The sequence below is a fragment of the Bombus impatiens genome, unplaced genomic scaffold (assembly GCF_000188095.3).
Source record: "Bombus impatiens unplaced genomic scaffold, BIMP_2.2 scf_0136, whole genome shotgun sequence".
Taxonomy (NCBI): domain Eukaryota; kingdom Metazoa; phylum Arthropoda; class Insecta; order Hymenoptera; family Apidae; genus Bombus; species Bombus impatiens.
The window spans coordinates 3,092,056-3,109,350 of NT_176555.1; the positions used below are offsets into that span (position 1 = coordinate 3,092,056).

General features: G+C 26.2%; 4 protein-coding genes across 6 annotated transcripts; 2 read left to right on the top strand and 2 right to left on the bottom strand.

Annotated features, from left to right (window-relative positions):
* Nucleotides 1–266: 266 nt before the first annotated feature.
* On the bottom strand, nt 267–2,133 carry LOC100741296 (peptidyl-prolyl cis-trans isomerase 5). Its single transcript, XM_024365479.2, has 4 exons — nt 1,851–2,133; nt 1,319–1,526; nt 939–1,123; nt 267–864 (listed from the first exon to the last, which is right to left on the bottom strand). The coding sequence occupies exons 1-4, from the start codon at nt 1,941–1,943 to the stop codon at nt 730–732; spliced, it is 621 nt and encodes a 206-aa protein (XP_024221247.1). The 5' UTR covers nt 1,944–2,133; the 3' UTR covers nt 267–729.
* A 608-nt stretch (nt 2,134–2,741) lies between these two features.
* LOC100741059 (peptidyl-prolyl cis-trans isomerase FKBP8) lies at nt 2,742–5,395 on the top strand. Of its 2 annotated transcripts, none has more exons than XM_033319175.1 (5): nt 2,742–3,023; nt 3,396–3,737; nt 3,950–4,149; nt 4,218–4,519; nt 4,598–5,395. In XM_033319175.1, exons 2-5 carry the CDS (start codon nt 3,429–3,431, stop codon nt 4,903–4,905), a joined length of 1,119 nt encoding a protein of 372 aa, XP_033175066.1. In that variant the 5' UTR covers nt 2,742–3,023; nt 3,396–3,428; the 3' UTR covers nt 4,906–5,395. The 2 variants fall into 2 exon arrangements, with proteins under 2 accessions (XP_033175066.1, XP_012237396.1); XM_012381973.3 differs by having other exon boundaries at nt 2,743–3,023; nt 3,429–3,737.
* A 967-nt stretch (nt 5,396–6,362) lies between these two features.
* On the bottom strand, nt 6,363–9,783 carry LOC100741418 (RB-associated KRAB zinc finger protein-like). 2 transcript variants are annotated; one of them, XM_012382002.3, is made up of 5 exons: nt 9,533–9,783; nt 9,245–9,447; nt 7,982–9,104; nt 7,350–7,915; nt 6,363–7,258 (listed from the first exon to the last, which is right to left on the bottom strand). In XM_012382002.3, exons 2-5 carry the CDS (start codon nt 9,302–9,304, stop codon nt 6,653–6,655), a joined length of 2,355 nt encoding a protein of 784 aa, XP_012237425.1. In that variant the 5' UTR covers nt 9,305–9,447; nt 9,533–9,783; the 3' UTR covers nt 6,363–6,652. The 2 variants fall into 2 exon arrangements, with proteins under 2 accessions (XP_012237425.1, XP_024221246.1); XM_024365478.2 differs by having other exon boundaries at nt 9,245–9,391; nt 9,500–9,783.
* Nucleotides 9,784–10,448: 665 nt separating this feature from the next.
* LOC100741537 (CCR4-NOT transcription complex subunit 10) lies at nt 10,449–13,890 on the top strand. Its single transcript, XM_003487029.4, has 10 exons — nt 10,449–11,167; nt 11,249–11,571; nt 11,645–11,751; nt 11,856–12,007; nt 12,091–12,290; nt 12,412–12,703; nt 12,786–13,133; nt 13,235–13,344; nt 13,454–13,532; nt 13,602–13,890. Exons 1-10 carry the CDS (start codon nt 10,759–10,761, stop codon nt 13,655–13,657), a joined length of 2,076 nt encoding a protein of 691 aa, XP_003487077.1. The 5' UTR covers nt 10,449–10,758; the 3' UTR covers nt 13,658–13,890.
* The last annotated feature ends 3,405 nt before the right edge of the window (nt 13,891–17,295 follow it).

Here is a 17,295-nt window from a genome sequence, read left to right on the forward strand (position 1 = left end):
ATGAACTTTGAAGTGAAAGGCTTAATATTGTTCATACCTGTTCGTACTATATCATACTACATATATATGTACTGCATTGAATTAAAACAGTATACCTATGCATATATATGTAGATTTATAATATATACAATTTATATTTCACATAATTTTGTTGTATTCAATTGTACTATGTTGTTTATATTTGTATTGAATAAAAATAGGCATGAAAGGAAAACGAATAAAATGCATCACTAAAGTAGTTATATTATTTATTTGAAAAAATGTGATTATAAGTATATAAAATTTATTGCGCATTTTAGCATATGTATGTATATAGTTTTATAAAAATCGGAATAAGATAATGGATTACAAGATAGTTTCATACGATTTTGTGATTTTCCAACTCTATTTGTTTAAGAAATTTCTACTTATAAATATGCATTTCACTTAACTGTTCTACAATTAAAATTGTTAAGAACAAATTCTTATTTTACGTATTTTTTTAATGATTGATCATAATTGTTAAAATGTATTTTAGATAAGTATATTACAATAAGGTTTGTGAATAATTTTTTGAGCAATTATGTAAACAATATCTAAATGATTTTTATACAAAATTAGTAAATATTACACTTTATGAATTTTTAGTGTATATGAAATTATGAACATATTAAACTAAATAAGCTTGTTCTTTTAATACATAAGAGCCATAAATGGTTAGTTTCCATCATCATAAAAATAAGAATATGTTTAATCAGTAGCACTTTCCTTTGATACACTGAAAGGTTCTGCTACTACTTCTGCACCACAATCAGCAATTACAACATCTTTTGTTGGTCTATCTCGAGTATCAGTATTTACATTTTCAATTTTTCTTACTACGTCCTGTAAAATTATTTTCATGATAGATACTTAATAAGTTATGTAATCCAACAGATTATGTAAAGAAAATGACATACCATTCCCTTAATTATTTTGCCAAATACGACATGTCTACCATCAAGCCAAGGAGTTTGTTTCACAGTAATAAAGAACTGTGATCCATTGGTATCTTTTCCAGCATTTGCCATAGACAACCATCCAGCACCATAATGTTTCAATTTGAAATTTTCATCTTCAAAACGAGCTCCATAAATACTGCGACCTAATAAAAAAAATTTAATAAAATTAAATGTAATTATTAATAATTGTCCAATATTTTAAGTACTATAAAAACCTTGAGCTATGTGTCATTTTATGTAATAAAATTTAAAGGATTTATTAAATCTTAATTTTATACTAAATAAGATGTAATACATCAATTTTCAAACTAGTAATAAATAATATGATGATATCAAACCTCCAGTTCCATCTCCTTTTGTAAAATCTCCTCCTTGGATCATAAATTCACGAATGACTCTATGAAATTTACTACCTTTATATCCTTCTCCTTGAGGTTTTTTTGCTAATGCAATGAAGTTCTGGACAGTCTTTGGAACTGTTTTTCCAAACAGCCCAATCTCAATTCTTCCTTCATATTTACCATCAATATTAATGTCAAACCATACCTATGTATAAATATGTATGTATAGCTATAGATTTAATTATTTTCTTAAAATTTCATAGACTTGTAAAAACTATTGTTTCTATTGTATATCCTTAAATTGTATATCCTAATTACGAACTTAATTTAAAAAATTTTCTAACATATGAATGTAAAAAATAAATCAAAATATATATAAATCGAAGATATATTATTTAATTTGAAAATAAGAAAAGCGACTATTTTTCAACAATGAGTCATATTTAGTTTATTTAGTTTTATTTTGTTCGAAAATAAATTCTTTGTTAACAAGTCTGATGTTTTATATTAGTATATTTCATTTATTTACCTTATCTGTAACTTTTGGGCCTTTTTTATCGTCAGCGTTACTATTTGAACAAAAGGTCGCTAACACGACTCCCACTAATAAAAGCGATTTCATTATTAATAAAAAGAATTTTAAAATTGAATGGGAATTAACAGGATAAAGACTTCTTAGCAACTATACACTTTGTCAGAGTGGTACATATACAATATACAGTCGAACGTGGATCCCATGCGCATGCGTATATGTTAGAAATGTGGGATCATTCGATTGGTTCCATTCACCTTGCATGTAATATAAACTACAACTGAGAATTGGTAAATATGTTATTAGTTAATAAAAAGATTGAAACAGATTGATATGATATGATATAATATGATTTTAGTATTTATTTAGCAACTGTTATCAATATTTGAGCAATAATTATAGAATATCTTATATAAAAATACATGTTCGTTTCAATGTAGTTGAAAATAAAAATTATTTACCACAATAATAAGATTTTAAAACTTACAAACTACAGTCTATAGATATCTCGATCTAAAGATATATAGGAGATTGAAAGTTTTACGCATTGATATGACACAAAATGATCTTTGGTGTTACAAACATATTTTATGCAACACTTCGCTAATTTATTCTGTTGCTTATATATGTACATATAGTATATACATATGTATGTATAGTATCTAAACCCAAAAGAAAGAGAGAGAGAGCAAGGACTGATTTTATGATTTAGTAGTTTTATAAATTTATTTCTGTTTTAATAAAATTGCAGGGAATTTTAGATTGTTAAATAAACACAGGATAAGAACATTATATGATCTTGATAATCAGTTTTACTACCAATCAAAATTAGGGATTAATTTCATTTTCGGTTATTACATATGTATCAGAATTAATTATAAAGCGGAAGCATTTACTTGATAAATTTATTCTAGTTGAATTAAGCAATTAAATCACGTTTGTTTCTTCTAATAAGCACAAAGATACATACACATACATATTTACGTAATCAACTGGCTTAAGAAAGTCGATAAAAGTTCGATTATCGATTAAATACTTTCGATATTCTAGTAGTGCTCATTTCAAGTAATCAGTGAAGTTAATCAGTGTCGCGTGTTCTGCAAATAAACACAAGTTGAATATTATTTCTTAGCATTTCTAATGATTATTGAAACCTTTGAAAATAACAAGGTACGTATCTTTTTAAATAAAAGTCAGTTTAAACTCGTATTACGTTATCGCATAACAAGAATTAATAATGTTAATATTATTATTTCTGCTTAAAATTTTTTCGTTTCATCGAATGAGTGTGCATTTTTCGATTGTTTATATTGTTTATTTATTATATGCGTTTAACATTTCTTATAACTTAATGTTCTTATATTTAATGATTATGACATATTTGGTATTGCGAATTAAAAATTAATGAACATTTTATTGAGATTGAAATTTATTTCTATATCTATAATAGAATGAATTCTTAATTTCTTAATATTGCTATAGTGATTTACTGTTTCAAATACAATCTTTTAAAAACTCATTAATTTTTATGTCTATAACAAGTGAATAATTTGTTGGACTTTGTGGATTTTGAAGATGGAAGATGAATCTATTCAACCAGGGACGAGTCAAGCTGATTTCATTAAAGAAGGATTAAACTTTGATATAAACCCAAATGAACCAATGACAAAAGCAGTTTTAAATGAACATCCACCTGAAGAGTGGATAGATATCTTAGGAAATGGACAGCTTAAAAAGAAAGTTATAAAAAGTGGGAAAAATGGAACACGACCAAATAGATCTGATATTTGTACTTTAAAAATTATTGGTAAATTAAAAGATGGTACGACGGTTGAAGAATATGAAGACCTCAAAATTCAATTAGGTGATGTTGAAGTGATTCAGGTATTGAGTGATATCTTTATTTTTTAAATCTCAGTTTCATAAATGTATTTTTTAAATTGTATTTTAGAAATGTTATATTGATTAATCTGCTATAATACTACTTATATTTTATTAGATTATGAGTAACATAATTATTATTAATTTTCCAATAAAAAAATTTTACTTAATATAGTAGTATCAATAATGTTTGTTATTACATTGTACAATTGTAGGGATTAGATTTAGCAATTGCATTAATGGATGTAAATGAAGTTGCTGAAATTGAGATTGATCCAAGGTTTGCTTATGGTTCTCTAGGAAAAGAACCAAATATTCCACCAAATGCCACTATTTTATATACAGTTGAATTGAAGTCCAGTGAATTAGAAGAAGAAACAGAAACACTCCATGTCAATCAGCGAAAAGAAATTGGGTAATTATTTTTTATGATTGTTGATATTTGATATTATAATTGATTGCATATTTTCACTTCTTTTAAAGCAATAAAAAACGGGAACGGGGCAATTGGTGGTTTACTCGTAATGAACCAACGCTTGCGATTCAGTGTTATCGGAGAGCATTAGAATTTTTGTTACCAACAGAAAGTCGTACATCTTACCAAAATGAAGTGGAAGATACTACTACTGATGCAGAATTACAGGCTTTACTGGAGGATCGTATGAAAGTATATAATAATCTAGCAGCTGCACAAATGAAAACACAAGCTTATGATGCAGCATTGAAAAGTGTAGAAAGTGTTCTAAGTTGTCAACCTCAAAATGTAAAAGCGCTCTTTAGGAAAGGTAATATTGTACACGTGCCATTTTATATATACATATAATAGTAAGTTTTGTATATTAAGCATATTACATTTTTTTTAGGAAAAATTTTGCATTATAAAGGAGAACATGCATTAGCATATCAAACATTGCTTCAAGCAGCAAAATTGGAGCCAGAAACAAAGGCTATTCAGTCGGAATTAGCTATTTTAAAAGAGAAGAATGCTAAGGACGCTCAGCATGAAAAAAATCTGTATCGTAAAATGTTAGGAGCACATAAAAATGACAATAATTCTCAAAAAAATACAAAAGAACAAAAAAGTAAAAATTCATCAAAGCTTACATGGAGTTTAATTGGTGGAGCAACTGCAGCAATTTTAAGCGTATTTTTATATAGATTTGTTTCGTGAAAAAAATTTAGGAAAAAATTTAAATGAAACACATTGTCTAAGCTATATAAGTATAAATATATATAATTAAGTATCATAGACTTCAAACTAAAAGACATAAGTATAAAAACAAGTAAAGATTTGATAACTTTAATAATATACGAACAAATCAAAAGAAAAGATCATACTATTAATAAAATTTTATTTAAATTTTGTTCAAATCTTGTATTATATATTATGTCTGTAAGTTTTGCAACAAAAATTAGCATACAAAAATATAGTCAGTCTTTTCAATTGGATATTTACAATATACGGGGTGCTAAAAAAGGGTAAGACTATATTTGAGTAATTACATACATATTCTAAATGTGTAAACTTCGTTGACATATATATCAACATGAACTTTTTGCATTTACGAACGTAATTAATAAGAGGAAGATTCTCATAATCTTACTCATATTAATTATTTATTTATCTTAATATTAATAATGAAATAAGAAATACTATAGAATTCTTTTCCTTATTATTATTTTATAGCAATTTTTAAAATGATGTACAATGACAGTGTGTTGAAAAGAATATAAATAACGTGAGAAATAAATATGTACGAGATATATAAATTCAAACATTTATGTGAAAAAGTGTATATGACTTAAATGAATATGTACAATATATTTTATACTTGTGTTTTATATTAATAATAATTTAATTGCATTAATATTTTTGGTCATATTCAAATACCACTTAAATACGTATTTATGATATATTTTTATTATTTCAATTTTTTCTATTATTATTTAGATCTCATATACTATCTTATATTAATATAGTAAATTAGGTATGGATAACTGTTGTCCATATGAAAGAATCTTCACTATGAACAATAGATCTATAAGTATGTCATTTGGTATACTCAATAATTAAAATGAGATGAAAGGAAGCAATAATCAAGTGAGTAGGGAAATGTCACAAAATTTGTTAATACTTTCTACTTTTAGAAACTTGCTGTTGCAATAAAAAACTCAGATATACAAATTATAACAAAGCATTATTTATTGAATGGCACTAATTAAGTAAATTAGCACTAATAAAATTGGAAAAAATAAATATATTTTTAAATATAACTTTATTACATATATATAACTTTATTATATCATACTTTGGGAAATAATGATTTATACTTATAAAAAACTGATTTGGCATGTCACAAAATGTTTTTATGGCGAGCTCATGTGAGCTCATCTGAAATTAATCAAATTTGATAAGGGTGTATGAGACTGTGCATACCCTGTTTTATAATTTTCCCATCATGATAACTAGCATGAGTTATCCATGTCTCTAATAAATAATAAAAATAAACATTAGTTATATTCATTAAAATGTATATTTTTAAGCAAAAAGAATAACATATTTATGGCATTTATATATTATATTATATATATTAATAAAAACAACTATAAATAAAAAATCTAGAAAGATTACTATACAATTTTATTTATACTTATTACTTACTATACTTATTAAATGCATGATAAATTTTGATAAAATCTAAGTATTACAAAATATATCACATTTTTGTTGATCACTTATTAAACGTTTTAATTATGCTTAAAATAATTTTAGGCAGTTTTACATACTTTTAATACATATTTATAATTCATGTTAATAAAATTTTGTATTTATAAATTCAAGTAATGATAGAGATATAGAAAAGGTTTTTTAGCTTATAAGCTAGATATTTTATATTAATACATATTATGTAATATGATTAAAAATTTAAGAACGATGGAAACGATTGATTCAAATAATTTTCTATTGGTAAAGCATCTAGTTTGTTAATATTCGAATCCACAAAAAATGATGTTCCTTCAACAGTTCCTAATGATAATTCAGAATAATTTATATGATCATACAAATTTTGATCTGTATTTGAAATTCCATGCTGAAGTTCTAAATCTTGATAATTTGTTAGATTCAATATTTCATTACAATTTATTTCAAATTGATCTACAAGATCATTCATTATTAATGTTTTTGGAGTAGTAACTTCTACAGTCACAATTTGTTCTGCATTAATGTCTACTAATGAAAGAACCTGAGGGGCAAAATCTGTGTTCGATAATACATTTGTAAGTTCTAATGGCAATGCTGAATTTTCACATAAGTCATTAGAATTAAGCAATGTTTGTGCTTCCAAATATGAATCAGAATATTTGTTATTAATATCCACGTTTTGAAAAGTAACAGATTTGTCATCTGACAATAAGATTTTATTAGATCCTGCTTTCATTTTTAATTTTTTAGGTTTAAGCTTTTTTGGTTTCTCTGGTACTGGAACAAGATGACCATCTTCTGTTTTCATAAGTTTTACAACCTGTTGAATTTTTATTATATTTTAATTGTGCATCTTTGTTAAATTACATAAACGATTAAAAAGTAAAATATAAATGTAGAGTTAAATTCACCTTCTTTTTCTTCTCAAGTGTAATTCTATGACAAGTTTCCATATGACGAGAAAGATGATGGGATCTCTTGAAAGCAGTATTGCATTGCATACAAGCAAACGGCCGATATTGTTGATGAGATAATTTATGTCTTTTTAATAAACTATTTCGTTTAAATGCTTTACCACATTCTTCACATATAAATTGTCTTTCCTTATTGTGTATATAGAGAACATGATCATTAAGAATACTAACACTAGTAAAAGTTTTACCACATTGTTCACATACAACATTTCTTTGTTCTACATGTAATTGTCTATGTCTATCCAAGTCTGATTTTCTTGCACACTGAAATGTACAACCATATATATTGCATGTAAATCTTTTTTCTTCTTTATGTATACGTCTAACATGTTGATCGAGAGCTCTTTGTGAAATTAATTTCTTAGAACAAATTAGGCATGTAAAAATGTCTCTTTGGAATATTTCCCTGTTTACTTTATTAAGATGTAATGTAGAATCTAAATGACGAGAATAATCATCCTTTTTTAAAAAAGTATGCCTGCAGTCAGTACAAAAGTAAATACCTATAAAATAGTCAGTTTTTATAAATTATGAATATATATTTTCTTATTCTATTTTTAAAAACTTACCGTTATTTGATATTTTATCATGATTCAATTTTGAAGAATGCACCATTTTATAATGTTCATGCACCTTCTTTTTGGAGGCAAAAGTGACATCACACTTTGGACATTTATAATTATCATGATTTTGGATATGAGCTATATATGTCTGTTCAATACTAAATGTTTGTAAACATCTTTTACACTTAAATTGTTTTCGTGTGCAATGATTTTCTTTGTGTTCCTTATCATCTTCTTCTGCTTTCAACATTTCTCCACAATCTGAACAAACTTTGCCATTTTCATAGTTGTGTTTTGCACGATGACGATTTAATAAAATACGTTTAGGAAAACTACGGGAACATACATCACAAGAATGTGGATATTTTGTTACTCTTTCACCATGTGAACGAAATAAGTGTATATCAAGGTGTTTACGCCTGGCAAATTTTGCACTGCAGTGAGAACAATTATTTTTTTGATGACCTTCCAGATGCCGATCTAAATGTCTTTTGTATCTAAATGTCATTGAACATTGACTACATGTTTTAACTTGTTTATTTAACATAACTAGATTATTGATTTTAATTTTACTCTGATTATTTGATGTTATAAATTTAGTTTCAGGATCATTATTTTCATCATTCAAATTTTCATTCTTAACTTCTAAGTTATATGATTTATCTTTAACTTGAGTAAAAACTTTTTTCTCAAGTACAAAAGCCTTTTTTACTTTAACAGGAATATTGTTACTTTTTACATCTTCTGTATCAATTGCATTATTCATTTTTATTAATTTAATACTATTAGTATTCTTTTCATCTAAATGAGTTATAGATTCTGCAGATTCATTTTTCATTTTTAAATGATTTTGCTCTATGCATTTAAATCTCAATTCATTTTGAGAATTTGGTATATTTTGTAAAAAAATGTTTTCAATTTTTATAAAATCAAATTCAATACTATTTTTATAATCATTTTTGTTTTTCAATTGTGACTCAATGTTTGAATTATATATTGGTGTAGAAGATAAATGTATTCCTGAATCTTTAGTTAAAAGTTTATTTACACAATCTTGTAAATAATCAACGACATTAACTTCATTAATTTCTGAAGGAGATTTTTGTACTACCTGTAGTATTGAATTATCCTAATAAAAAAATGTTTAATCTATTATATTTATATTCATTATTAATTATTCCTTCCTTAATAAAATTATTTAATAAATTTACTGATTACAAATTATATTTCTATTTTCTAATAAAATATTGTTTGCTTAAGAAATTTTACCTGATCTTCAACTGAATGTTGTGATAATATTTTTGATTGTTGATATTTGATATCTGACATTGTTCAAATTATTTTAAACAATAATAATGAGCCCCGCATATGATATTTCGTATATTTGACAACTATAGGATAATTTTTAAGCCAAAACTAAAATTAATTAAACATTCCATGATGTTTATAACATAATTGCACTTAAATATAACCTAAAAAAATTATAAATGAAAAAATAATCTTAGTTTAAGTACATCTATTTACCTTATTGTATAATTTATAATTACATATAAATACATTTTTTTGTCTATAGTATTTTAATATGCACCGTGTTTTTTAAATTGACAATCATGGTCCATCGGACATAACGATTTTTATTGTGCTATTATTCTCATTGATCTTTAAATACAAATCTATTAATTGTGGTATCTTTTAGAACACAATCGTTATACCGCTAAGAATTAAATGAGATATACGTGTATTAAAAATATATACATACTTATTTGTATATATATGAGCGTTATTATATTTCGTATACATATGTATTATATTTTAATTCAAAACTCCGAATTATTAGCATTTGTATCTAATCTAGGGAAGATAATACTATAGAAATAAATTGAAATAAAATTAGTAGTACTAAATTTTTACATATTTTTTATTTATAGTATAAAGACGTAATAAAAATGCATATAATTTATAAATACACGTACATATATAATTTTATATTATATAAAATTTATTGTACTATTATTAGATATTATAACATATTTAATTTAAAAAATATATTACATTGTTGTTTAATTATTATAATTAGAAGCTTAGAAATACTTGAAATAATATATTAAAAAATTTACTACAATTTTTAATTCAGAAAAAAATTATAAATTAAAGTTTACTTAAAGATTAATTTTAGTTATTATTATTATTAAAACAAATAAGACATTTTTCCAAGAATAAACAAGCTTCAATTGATATTTTCAAAAGCAGAAAGAGCTTTTTATGCTTAAAAATTTTATTTAAAACATTAACCAATATAAAAGCAATTTAATAATTTGATTGTTTTTATATCTTTTTATCATTAAATGTTTTAATTTAATTATTTAAGATAGAGTACATATTTATAATCATTTTATCATAATATATATTATATTTCCCGCTAAATACATTTCACCTAATTAGTTTCAAGTCCTAGAAGATTTTAACTTGTGGCGGCATCTTTCAGCAAAATAATAATGTCAATATGAAAAGTTGTTGTTAGAAAGATTTATTTAAAATAAATTAGTAATTATTTTTTATTAAAGACTGTTTTAACATTATACATACACACATAGTCAACAATTTTTATTTTTAAAGTATTATTCGAGAATAAGAATATCTTTTAATCTTTTGCTACAATTTTAACCTTTATAAATGTCAAATGTGGAGATGTAAAAGATTATTTAATCTAAATCACTAAGTGTAAACATTGTGTGTATAGGATTTTACGATATAATATAAATATTACTGTGCTATAAATAAAAATGGGTGAAACATCTGAAATACAGAATAAAGATATCGGTCCTGGAGTTATAACTGAACAAGAACGTGAACTAGCTCAAAATGCACTATCTGAATTTCAAAAAGGAGCATATGCTAACTGTCTGTCATATTTAAACAAATTAGAGACCTTAAGACCCAAAGACTTGAAAGTAATGCATAATAAAGTTGTGGTAGAATGTTACAAAAATGATTTAAAGAAAACAGAATTATTAAGAAAAAGTTTGAATGCAATATGTGGCCAAATGTCTACAATTGATTCCACTGAAACCATAGATGATATTGAGAAATGTGTTATGAGATACAATCAAGCAGTTTTATTATATCACACAAAACAATATAATGCTGCAATTCAAATTATGAATAGATTATTTGCTTTCATAGAACCTATGGGTAAGTAATAAGATAACAAATTTCATGATAGCTTTTAAGTTAATAATATAAAATCCTACAAATATGCATTGTTTTTTTTAGAGGAATCACTGGCACATAAAGTGTGCCTTCTTTTAATAGAATTACATATAGTAACGGAACAACCAGATGCAGCGTTATCTCTAATTAATTACATAGAAAGTCAACTTATATCCACAGATAATTCCAAAATTTCATCTGTTGACAAAGAAGGTATAATAAAATCCATAAAAGAACAGAAGGAACCAAAAAGAGAAGTTGATATAGTTACAGATGCATTTAAACTAAAATTATTAAAATGTAAAGCTAGAATATACCTTATGATGCATCAATTGAAATTATGTAAAAGGGAATGGAAGACATTAGTTTCTTTGGGTACACCTGTAGTAAGATATATTTTTAAAAATTACATTATTGTATTATGTGTTATATTTTGTATTTAATTTCTTTTACTTTCAGAATATATCAACTGTATTTTTAAAAGCTAATCTTGAGTATTTAAGAGGCAATTACAAGAAAGCCATTAAATTATTGAATTCTGTAACATCAGAGAATTTAGATTTTAAGTATGATGATTATATTACTATATTACACAATGGAAACATTTTTTTGTAATTGTAACTGTAATTGTAATTGTAATTGTAACTGTTTTAATGTTTTTGGTTTTTAGGACTTGTGGAGAATCTTCTGCTGTGTTATATTACAATAATATGGCATGTTTACATCTTGCTATGGGTAAACCAAATTTAGCAAGTTTCTACTTACGAAAGGCTTTACATGAAAATAAATGTGCTCTAGAAAGCGTACAAGTAAAAGATAATGGTAATTATAATCAATTTTTGCTCTATAGTCTTTTTATGTAATAATATTGGAAATAATAATTTTAGAAATTTGTTTTTATATAGATCCTTTATCTTCACGACCACTGTGTACACTTGGTGGAAATAAACATTATGAATTAATGTATAGTCTTGGTGTATCACTTTTACATGCGGGACATGCATCGCTTGCTTTCGATTGTTTCATGGAAGCTGCACAAAAGCTTCATAATAATCCTAAATTATGGCTGAGAATTGCCGAGTGTTGTATTTATTGTCATAAACCGGTAAATATATATATTATATGTTACATTGTTAGTTAGATCGTCACACAGTATTTCAAGAGAAACTAAATATCTTCTACCCTTTCGTTTACTATTATACTATTTTTATTTATTATTTTTTCAGACAAATGAAGTTGATTTTAATATTCCAAAACGAAGAAAAGATCTAGTACAAAAAGTTGTTGGTACTGGAATTTATAGAAAGATTATTTTAGCTTCTTCTCTTTCCAAAGATATAAAGTATCATCCTGAAGGTTTTCCTTCCGCTATACCACAATTAACATTAGAATTCGCTTCTCTGTGTTTAAAGAATGCGTTATTTTTATTACCAAATAACAATGAACTTAATGTACCAATTACACCAATTACTGCTCCACAAACAGTACCTTTATCATTAACAGCCGGTCATAATTTAGGTATTTAAATAATCTATGTATTTAAAAATGTAAATATTCATAAGTTTGATTGTTATATATATTTGTATCAAAAATATTTTAGGCTCTCAACATTCAACTTTAATGTCTCAAACTACTACCGTTGAAGCGTTAAATTTAAAAATTAGTGTTCTGGCTGCAAGTGCTTATGTATGCTTATGTCTTGGTGATTATGTTATTGCACTTGAACATGCTAAAGCATTACTAAATACTAATAAATTACCTGGTGCATATAGAATGTTAGGAAATCTTTACGCAGCAGAAAGTTTGATATTTATGGACAAAATTAGCGAAGCCATTGAATATCTGAAACCGGAAAATATTCAAGATTTAAGTACTTCTGTACTTATTCCTGAAACTCAAGATAAAGATAAAGAAAAATCAGATGAGGTTATTTCAAAACCAATAAAAAGTGAGAATTTATTTAAATCATTTAATTCTTCTGTGAAATTATTAGTTATCATAATTTTATGTATAAACGGTTACTACATAAAATAATTACTAATTTTATAGTGTGGTATCCGACGACAGTTCCTACGGGTATTGCTGTACTTCGTTATAACTTAGCCGTAGCTTACGCAATCCGTGGTGAACTCGATAAGTCTGGAGAAACTTTAAAACAGGTAATTAAAAAACTTATGCCATTTATGTGTGCATATTTCTTACAAATTTATAAATGAATTACCTTAATAATATATACCTATTAGTCGATGCTTCTAATAAATGTTTTAGGTTTGGATGTCAAAGGGCCCAGACTGTGATGTTCCTATACATGTAATAATGCTAGCTTTATATATAGAATTGCAATTAGGTAATAATAGTATTTTTGGTCATAAATAATATCACGCAAAATATAATTAACGATTTTTTTATGCAATAGGTCATGCGGATATTTCAAGATCAATAATAAAACAACATTGTCCACAGTATCGTTGACGGTAAATTTTATATTTATGTAAAGTTTTCTTTCTATAGCTGTAAATAAATGTATACCTTAAAAAATTACGGATTTCTCAAGTACGTCGTAAATAATTAATAAAATTTGTAAAATTTTTGTACCCTTTATATGTAAAATATGAATTAGCTTTATTTCCGTAAGTATAATGAACAGTTTGTGTGGTAAAGAAACGATAGGATGTTTGTAAAATAAAATTTACTGTATTGAAAACGGTAATGTGTACATATATTAGAATACTTTAAAAATATTTTCTCAATACAAGAAAGTATACGATTTATCCCTTTTTAAATATCAATTATTTTATGTAATTAATATTTATATAATTTACAAATTCATCGTTTCATAATATTTTTCTAAAATTATTCTGTAATAAAATTTATATTTTAAACTTATTTAGAATCATTTTCATAGTAGAAATAATAAATATAATAAAGGTATACACTAGATAACATTCAAATATACAATGAAGAATAAAGATAACCCCTCGACATAGTTGTCAGAACAGATTTGTCTACGAACTCCAGTATTATCGCCATAAACATAAGAAGTGAATTGCCGGTAATGATTTCGCCAATTGTTATTGGAAGTTTACTGGATGGTATTGGGGGCCTCTGGCCTGTAATATGGTCATGGCCGTCTAGGCGAATCACCCCAGGGCCTTATACTGGACCTTACTCTGTCTGACTCACATAGTTCCAGTGGTTCTCCGCTGTTTATTATTCTACGTGATTTATCTCTTTTTTCCTATTGAATATACGTAATAAACATAAAAATAATCGTTTCTTGCAAGTGAATAATACGAATTTAAACATGAGTTTTTGATACTTAATGATAATTTCATATTGCGTTATAAAATCATATTGTAAATAATAAATATGTTAAATAAGTAATTTTAAGTTAAATAAGTATTTATTATTTACAATATGATTCCATAATTATAATATGTTCATATTAATATCTTCATAACAATTTTTGTAGTAATTGATTATCAAAGTAATTGTAAAGATATGAATGTATATGATCGTGATAAAAGATATACATATACGACCTCAATCAAAGAAGCTTCAACATGAGTAATCACAGTTAAACAATGAAAGAAGAATAAACAATTCAATTGCATCGCATTGAAGAACAATCACACTAAAGGTTTATCTGGAAATTTCAATGCTTCTTCGATTGAAGAAGGACAGCGGAAGGTCCTTAGTTGCAGGTGCGATATACATATTACGCGACTTCCTTTCGTAAATCGGTTTAAAGTAACATTGAGCTGATATTTTTCTCATTCCGCTTATAATTTCAATTCGCGATACACGATTACTTATCGTTATTAAGACGTTCATTTGTAAAAATATAATAGAAAATTATATTGTATAAAAATGAGCCAACAAATTTTTAAGAAATAAAATTAACAAAAATTACTAAAATTGATAGTTCTAACTTTCAAACAAAGAGTATAATTACATATCTTTGCTAAATATCGTGAAACATAGGTAGAAAATAATAAGGTTTTGATTAAAAAAAAAAAGACTAAGAATCGATTAAACTAGTAAACGATTCGGTGGTTGGTTATTCTTCACGTTACACAAGCAAGATACCATTTTAATCGGTATGCACAGTCTGGAAATCTGAACTGATCACGCGTGTCCATGGAGTCGAAGCGGACTTGATAAATTTAAAATAAAATTGATCCAACCATTTGGCGCGCTGCCCTGACCCAGTTCGAGTTCTGCTCCCGTCTCCAGTGAACAGAACAAGACGACGAACACCAAGAATCGCCTCAGGGAATCGCCGCCCTCTGCGCCGGAAAATCGTCGCGAACATTGGAGAACTGTAGGGTACCCTGCCGACTTCTGCGGTTTTCCAGATTTTTCTATCTCCGTTAATACTTGTTTGTACTTGCTATACTTATTGGAAAAATTTCATGCAAGTAAATCCTCTAACCATGAAATGACAATATTTCTAAAGATCGCTTAGTTTTTGCATAGTACTTTAATTAACGTAATAAACATTTTTTTAATTGTAAAAGAATCATCATATCCTTAATTAGTGCTAAAGCAAAGTTCTTAATATTATAATCATAAATCATATTAGTAGGTATATAATTATTTTGCATCTATCTGTACTTTTCTGCGAGCTAATACCTAAGTTTACAAGTTAACAAAAATTAACATTCTTTATTTAGACAAATAGCGATAGTTTAACAGATGATCGACCCTTTTTAACTAAGAACGTGTAAAAATAAGTTGATGACACAGATTGATTAAGATTCGTTTACTTTGTATCTTAATTTAGATCTCAAGTTACGAAATAAACGACTCGCTTGCTATGACGTTTAACTGCACGAAACGTTGGTGAAAAATAGATCTACAAAATTAATAATATAATGATTCAACATTTTTAGGATTAATTCTGCAATTATTTGGATACTTGATTACGTAACTTATGAATTTCCGTAATAAGATGTATACTGAGAATAAGAAAGTTGTATCAGTTATTGGGATTATTAATTAACGTGATTTCTTAGTGGTAATGAATAATAGCAAACGCATTGATAAAAGGAAAATGAGGATCACGTGAATAATCTGAAATTGTGATCACTGAAATTTTCATGAACATTCTTTTACGTCGAATACCTTAAAGACTAAGAACGATGAAGACGCACGATATCCTATTACATTTTTTGCTTCACTTGATCTTTAAAATATATCTTTTATATATCGCAGGCTGGTAAAGAAAGATGACACGTAAAAGCAAGCCGTGGTATTAAGTAATCGGTCAATAAAAATGAGGTGTTTCTAAGAAGATAGCAAATTCTAGGCATTATCTTGATATTTACCAGACTTATACTTCTTAAATGTACAATTATTTTATTACTAATTTGTTTGTAATTCAAATAGTCAAGTATCTTAGACAGAACTAATGGTAGAATATTGGATGTTTGAAGAAGGTATAAAATCTAATAGAAACTTGGTTTAATTTTTTATTTGGCTTCCACCTCTATCTTTTCATCTTTCATTGGATTTTATTTATTCGATTACATTGTATATATACTATATACGTCGAACGATACGTCTAGTTCGCGAAGCAATTTATTGTCTTTTTTATTGTATAATTTTATTTAACTAAACATCTATTTAAAATTTCACAAAATGCCTCAATTCTTTTCAAACATATTATTAAATACTAATATATTAATTCTTATTAACACATGTTACTTCTTTTATGTACCTTGTCCCATTACGTAATCAACATATAAATCATTCGTTAGGCATACTATCTGTTATATCAACTATAATAAATGACGAATGTGTCGAAAGTATGATATTTTGTATATTTTATGAACAACATGACAGAAAGTGGTTACATAGGTTAAATCAGCATGTCGTCCGAATAATGATTACTAATTCTTAGGACAATGAGTGACGCATTTTCATGAAATACGAGATCTTGGCACCGTCCCGTTTCTTTTAAGAATTGAAATTGAGAGTTTGTGAGCAAGAACGGACCTTGCTGAATTGTTCAAAATTTTTAAATTACCGAGATCAGCAAGGACATATGTAAGAGAGAAAAGATCGTTCTCGTATCTAAGATCCTTCCTCCAGGCTTCAGTAGGTCG